Genomic DNA, 7,598 nt, shown 5'->3' with positions numbered 1-7,598 from the left:
AGAAAAGTAGTTCTTTACTCTGAGGACATGTTGGTCTGTAGAAATGTTTGCATGGAATGGAGCAATTTTGTACCTGATTAGGTTGGGAGGGAGAGCTCTGGAAGGATGCATCGCAGACAACAATGGCAAGACAAAGATAGCTTGGAAATGGCAAGATAGCTTAGAAATGATAAGTTATGTGCCTTACATATGTAAAAATATATACTCTAACAAATGATGGAAATATATTTTGTCTTCTAACGCGATATTCTCTCTCCTCTGTATCCATCTCTATGCGCAAAGAGGTGACACACACTCTGTCTTCTAGCACTTATTTTTTCACTCCTCCTTATCCGTCTCCCTACGCATGCTCTGTCTTTTAGCATTATCTTCTCTCTCTTTCATATCTCAAACTCATCCCTTGTGCCCATGGAGATTCTTAATGCAATTTCTCATGGTAGAATGAACAACCTGTGAGCCATGTAGATTCTCTACTTAGTTGAAAGTAGTAGATGAATTGGGTTATTTGTTCATGGGTTATTTGTTCATTTATTATTATCGTCCCATGGCTTGTGAAACCTGTTCTCAATATTACAGATCAGAAGAGCAAAGTAGAGATGGTGACAGAGAATCAAGCAAGCCATAACTGGGAGAGGGATTATGGTAGTTGGAGCAGAGATCGTTACATGCATTATTATTGAGATCGTGGATATGATTGGGAGCATGGCAGAGATTTAGATTGCTCCCATATTTATGATTCAATAAGTCACCACAGGTCGCACTGATTTTCTAGGGATTATGATCGTCATAGGTGTTCTTTTACCCTTGCTCATCATTAGTGCTTTCAACTATTTTTAGCAGTTAGCACTGCTTTATACCTTTATTTTAATTTTTATCTTTTGTCAGAATATGCATGTTAATCCACCATTATCAAGCAAATTTTCTGTTTGTTTCGAGGGTTGTAACAATTCAAACCCAAAACCCTTCTACTAAATTCTTTTTGTTTCTATTTCAATTGTCTCTGATTGTTTCTTGGTATTTATAATTTGAATGCAATTTTTGGTCCTTTCGTTAGTATTGCCTATAAGAACCTGTCAGATCACACCATGATACATTCCTTTGGGACTTTGTTAAACTATTCTTTTGCCCAGACATGATTATACACATGAGCCAATATGTATACTGCGTTGTAGCCTGTCTTGTGAAGAGTTATTGTATTTCACAATCGCACTCTTCACAAGAAGATGTAAATTTGAATTGGTTTGGGTTTTCAATATGAGAAATATGAGAAGATTTAGAGTTGAGATTTACTCTCACAAAGCTCTAGTTTAACTTAGTGAAATTCCTTGAGTTTCCAAAAGACGTTGGTGTTGCAATATATTGTGCTCGTCTATGCAGAAGGCAGCATAGTAGTTGACACTGTAACAACTTCCATGGAGAAGCACTTGAAATTATTAGATGTACGTAGTATTAAAGAAGATGGTATCTTCAAGTAGCATTAAAGAATATGGTATCTTCAGACCTACTCATGCTTCTGCAACATTTATGGGTATTGCTAGCTACATTTTCCAATTCCAATATGCTTGATGCCAATTATATCCTCTATTTTTTGCTGAGATTATTTTATATTGGAGATGAGGTACAAAACATAGATGGTAAGATTCAATAAGAAAATTGCGTATCTTGTTAAAATATATTGGCTTTCAGGCAAATGATTAAAAATTAATGTGCATTCATGGTATTCATACATCGTTTTACTTTACACAGTTGTAAATGCTTACATATTTGGTTTATGCCCAAGCAGATTCTTAATGTAAACTCTCCATATGTATACTGCAGATTGAAAAGGTTTATTTTAGTTACTCATATAGTTGTGGCAGAGTGAACACCATTTTTGAGCTTCCCCTTTTCACTTTGTCTTTGCTGCAGATATACTTGCTGCTAATTATGCCACTTGACACTCTAATGTCAAGCTTGACTTAGTTGAAAGGTAGTAGATGAATCTTTTTGCTGCTAGAAGTAGTCTAGGATGGCATTGGACCATATGTAAATGGGTTATTTGTATACTTCTTATTACCTATGGCCTTTCACATTGTTGTGAAACCTGTTCTCAAGACTTCTTAGCGTTATTGTGGATCAAAAGAACAAAGTAGAGACCGCAACAAAGAATCAAGCAAGGATGGAGATCAAGGAGATAGCCCTCAAAATACAATCATATGTTTATTTTTACAGTATCAATTCTGTACACATGAATTAGCCCTCAAAATTCTTTAAATCACTCACAATGACATGCAATCTGAGGGCTATCAAGAATGAAAATTCAAGTTTTTAACTCATTAAACTGATTCGTTGTTAATACAATCCATCACTGGCCTCGGCTCCATTCCTAGTTGCATCTGGAGCACTAGGATCCAATTCAATCTCCTTTAATGTATTCTTGCGAATACTGCCTCGTCAGGTGACTACACAACACTTAGTACATCAATTGTGTTCATTTGGCAATAGACAGGCAAAGGTCAATTATAAAGGGCGTTGCTAACACTAGAAATTTTGTGCTTTGATTCTTGTAATGGAATAGAACAATAACTAAATGACTATAGCCAAGACCAAAGAAACTATCACTTGGCAATAATAATGAAAATTTTTGACGTGGATGGGTATTGTATTTCACTTGTATACACAGAAAGTATCCAGTATATTGAACGTGAAAAGAATAAAGGACAACTCAATCCTTATTCTCTACTCACCTCTTGTGAAGTAGTCATTGAATAAGATTTGATATCTAAAAACACAAGCTAAAACAAAAATCCACAAATTCACCAGAAGCCGCAATCTCTTGAAGAAAACAACAATTTATCTAATTTATTACCAGAACTGGAGTCCCACAATCGAGCTAATCATAGGAAATGTCATATTCTTTTGAGCAATGTAAATTGAATAAGATTTGAATTTCTCAAGTATAACCCTCAAAATTAAAAATACTGCTAATACAATAGCCCAAATATTGCCATCCTTCAAATTGTCTATAATGATCTGCAAGCTTGCCACAAATAACACATCTCAGAAGCTATGATCCCTTAGAGAAAACAACAATTAATAATATGCCTGGAGTTCTGCAGTGGCTGAAATCAGTCTATAACAATACATGATATCTTTAACCCATAGTTTCAAAATTAGAGCCGAACATGAGCTGATCACAACCATGGCAGATTTTCCAACTCTTCCCATCACATGGTAATTAACAACTGGACCAAAATAATTCATAAGCAATATAACTGGAGCATGAAGTAGACCTATTAGTCAGAAGATCAACCCCAATGTAGGAAGAGTACTGATACAATCGTCAACATACTTAGTAAAAAAGAAGAATGCAAATTTAGAAAGAATGGAAATAAAAGCTATGAAAAGCCAAGGCAGGTTGGGTTCTGCAAAAAAAAAAAAAAATGATAGGTTTTTGGATCCAAGACGACGAAACAAAACTATAATTAATGAAAAGGATATTGGAATTGAAACTGTTTTAAATCATACTGGACTAAAGCCTAATCGTAATTGTAACCATCAAAACCGGAAAGTTAACCATTTGAAAATCAAACTAAAACCGGTCTGAAACTGTAAGTGAATCGAAACTGATTTGAACTGACTATTAAGAGTCACTTTCGGTTCAATCTAGCTAAGAGTCAGGAATCACCAATTCCAACCTAGAATTGGCCTTGCCTAGGTCTACTTGCACATGCCTAACTTGGGTCCAAAACCTTTTTTTTTTTTTTGCAGAACCCAACCTGTCCTGGCTTTTTATAGCTTTTATTTCCATTCTTTCTAAATTTGTATTCTTCTTTTTTATTAAGTATGCTGACAATTGTATCAGTACTCATCCTTCATCGGGGTTGATCTTCTGCCTAATAGGTCTACTTCATGCTCCAGTTATATTGTTTATGGATCATATTGGTCCAGTTGTTAATTACCATGTGATGGGAAGAATTAGAAAATCTGCCATGGTTTTGATCCGCTCATGTGCGGCTCTAATTTTGAAACTATGGATTGAAGATATCATGTATTGTTATATACTGATTTTAGTCACTGCAAAACTCCAGGCACATTATTAATTGTTGTTTTCTCCAAGGGATCATAGCTTCTGGAATGTGTTATTTGTGACAAGCTTGTAGATTACTATAGTCAATTCGAAGGATGGCAATATTTGAGTTATTGTATTAGCAGTGTTTTTAATTTTGAGGGTTGTACTTGAGAAATTCAGATCTTATTCAATTTACATCGCTCAAAAGAAGATGACATTTCCTATGATCAGCTCGACTGCGAGACTCCAGTCCTGGCAATAAATTAGACAAATTATTGTTTTCTTCAAGGAATTGTGACTTCTGGGGATGAATTTGTAAATTTTGTTTTAGCTGTGTTTTTAGATATCAAATCTTATTTAATGACTATTTCACATAAGGTGAGTAGAAAATAAGGAGTGAGTTGTCCTTTGTCCTTTTTCACGTTCAATAAACTGAGCATTTTCTGTGTATACAAGTCAAGTACAATACCCATCCATGTTAAAAATGTTCATTATTATTGCTAAGTGATAGTTTCTTTGGGGTTGGCTATAGTCATTTCATTACTGTTCTATTCCATTACATGAATCAAAGCATGGAATTTCTAGCGTTGGAAATGCCCTTTATAATTGACCTCCGCCGGTCTATACCAAAAGAACATAACTGATGTCTATACCAAAAGAACATAACTGATGTGCTGAGTGCTCTGCACTCACCTGACGAGGCAATATTCACAAGAATACGCTAAAGAGACTGAAATGGATCCTAGTGCTTCAGATGCAAGTGGGAATGGGGCCACGACAAGTAGTAGATAGTATTAACAAGGAATCGTCTTAATGAGTTAAAAACTTGAATTTTCGTTCTTGATGGGCCTCAGATTGCATGTCATTGTGAGTGATTTAAAGAATTTAGAGGGCTAATTCATGTGTACAGATTGATCCTGTAAAAATAAACATGCGACTTTATTTTGGGAAATTGGGTTTTGGTAAAAATAAACATGTGACTTTATTTTGGGAAATTGGGTTTTGGTAAAAACTAGTTTAGCAAATACAGAGTGGTGTGCATAACAATACAAGTAGGTTTTGACCCAAGAAAAATGTTTGCTTTTAAAGTGAAAGGAGAAAGCAAGGAGTGAAGTGCTTTTGAAAGAGGTGTGTAGGTAAATGTTGGATTCCTTGGAATTGGAAGGGATATTTGTTTTAGAATATAGATCATCCAACTAAAGTTTTTACCATAAAACAAAAAACCAATTTACATGCATAAAACATGACACTAGAAACATGCTAATCCAATGTGAAAGCAGAACTCTCTGATCTTCCTCCTAAATCTAATGTCAATTCTCAACCTCAAGCAATAAATTTATCAAATACTAGTCTCTAGTTTCTACTAGACTTGTCAAGCAATATGCCAACACAAAATAGGATCTAGGCACTATAGTCTCGCATAAATTATTCCCGGCAGTCAGTGCAACTGAATTATGTGAACATATCTCAATATCATCAACCACAAGTTTCAAATACATAAAAACCCGCCTAAGGTGCAACATTTGAGCCAAACCCAGTGGGTATATGTTGATATACATTTAGCAAAGTGCAATAAACAACCAAAATTACCATATTATAACCAAAATTTTGAAGCTCAAACTCTGTGCTCGCATTGTCTCTTGCACTAACCTAGCAACAAATTATCCTATATAGGATGGCCTTCTTAAGCGCTAGACACAAAAAATCAAATCCTAATAAACTATAGTCAAATAAGGGCAATATCTTGACCAATCAACATCTTGTATATTGTTGACGAAAGCAATTACAAGATAATCATGGTCGAAATCACAGGTGAAAATCAATTAATCAGATCTAGGATTACATCAACTCATAGAATAATCTACAAAACTGCAATCCAATTGCTTTTCAAATCAGACAAAAAAAAAAAAAGAATCTTCAGCCTTAGAAGAAATATACTAGTCAAAGAGGAAGGTCGTACAGGTGGCGGAGACTACCTCATACACGGGATGCAACGGCGGGAGCTGCCGCGGCGGCAGCTGAGGAGGCGGCACCACCGAGGAAAGAGAGGAATCCAACGTTTGCAGGCTCTGAATCGTCCAGGAACAGATCCTCAGGCACCCTAAACGCACCGTGAGCACACACGATGGCCAATCCAACCATCAAAGCGGAGATCAGAAGCGAGCCAACGCTGGTCAAAAACACCACCACAATCGTCAACACCACCAACACACCTAGGGTTTCACGATCAGAGAAGGTTCTACCAAAAACAACAAGAGGCTGATCCAACGGTCGAAAGAGGTATAGAAACATCCAAGCGGCGAGGAGGCAGAGGAGGACGAAGAGAGAGAAAGGATTAGACAAGAGGGAGAAAGCGAGTACAATTGCGAGTAAGGTAACGTAATTGACTTTAAAGTAAGATAGATTTTTCCGGATCCGGGAGGCAGCTTCGGAAAGGGAATCCGGTCGGGCCATGGAGTTCCGGTCAATGAGTTCTGACCAAGGGCGGCACTGGGATAAGCCATGGCGGATCGAGGATGAGAGGCGTGAGATGAATGCACGAAAGGCAGGAGTGGCGATTGGAGGTTGGGATTGTGATTGGGACTGGGGATTTGAAATCGGGATCGTTGGAGCAGCCATTCCGGTGGCGCGTTAAGAGAAGATGACAGGAAGTCGTCTCTCGTTGAAGGAGATTTGAACGCAGAGAGAAAATCTACGTTACTTCTGGGTTAGCTGGAAAGAAGAACAACTAATTTTGGAGGATGGAAGAGAAAGAATTGCATGTGTTGCGGAGTCCTATAGTGGAAATTGAACAGTGATGATGGTGGGAGTTGTGCAACCTGATTTGAGATGGACGGTGATGATGAAATTGAATGCCATTTTCATTTTTTTTATAATACTTTGTATTAAGTTGTCGGTGGACACGTGTGGACTTTTCTCTATTGAAAAAATTATTTTTTCAAATATTTTTATTAAAAAATATTAAAAAATAATTTTAAATTAAATTTAATTAATTTTACCTATAAAAATATTAACATAATAAAATAATTTTTTTTTAAATTATTTTTTTAATAATATTTAAAATAATATTTTTATTTAAAAAAATAATTTTAACCCTCTACTTATAATGTCAAATAAACACATATAAATTATGACACATCATTCATAAAGTTAATAAAAAAAATTAGGTCATATCATTTATAATATTAAATTAATTAAATTATTTTATATTTATTTGTAATTACATAAATATAAAAAATAATAAATAAATTAAATTTTATTTAAATCTAAAATTTTTTTAAAAATAAAAAATATTTTATATATAAAAAATTATCCTTTCCATCAACCTGCTCGAAACTTTTTTTTTTCTGATTTGAATTGATTTTAAATTAAAATTAATAATTTTAATTCAGTGATTTGTAATTTCACTCTAACTTAAAATAATTTGTTGAGTTTGAGCTGTCAAATTTTCTTTGGGAGGATCACAAGCCCATATACATGGCCATTAAAGCTTCTCTTCTATAAATTCAACTCCAAGGAAACTTTTCATTATTTAAAAGTCCTTTTA

At 35.1% G+C, this 7,598-nt stretch overlaps 1 protein-coding gene across 1 annotated transcript; it reads right to left on the bottom strand.

Moving 5' to 3' along the window:
* Nucleotides 1-5,624: 5,624 nt before the first annotated feature.
* Nucleotides 5,625-6,952, bottom strand: LOC110645550 (PRA1 family protein B3). Its single transcript, XM_021798756.2, has one exon. The coding sequence runs from the start codon at nt 6,668-6,670 to the stop codon at nt 6,029-6,031; it is 642 nt and encodes a 213-aa protein (XP_021654448.1). The 5' UTR covers nt 6,671-6,952; the 3' UTR covers nt 5,625-6,028.
* Between the last annotated feature and the right edge of the window lie 646 nt (nt 6,953-7,598).

This window comes from Hevea brasiliensis, chromosome 8 (assembly GCF_030052815.1).
Source record: "Hevea brasiliensis isolate MT/VB/25A 57/8 chromosome 8, ASM3005281v1, whole genome shotgun sequence".
NCBI lineage: Eukaryota > Viridiplantae > Streptophyta > Magnoliopsida > Malpighiales > Euphorbiaceae > Hevea > Hevea brasiliensis.
The sequence above is the reverse complement of the archived record's forward strand: the minus strand, read 5'-3'. Positions and strand labels throughout refer to the sequence as shown.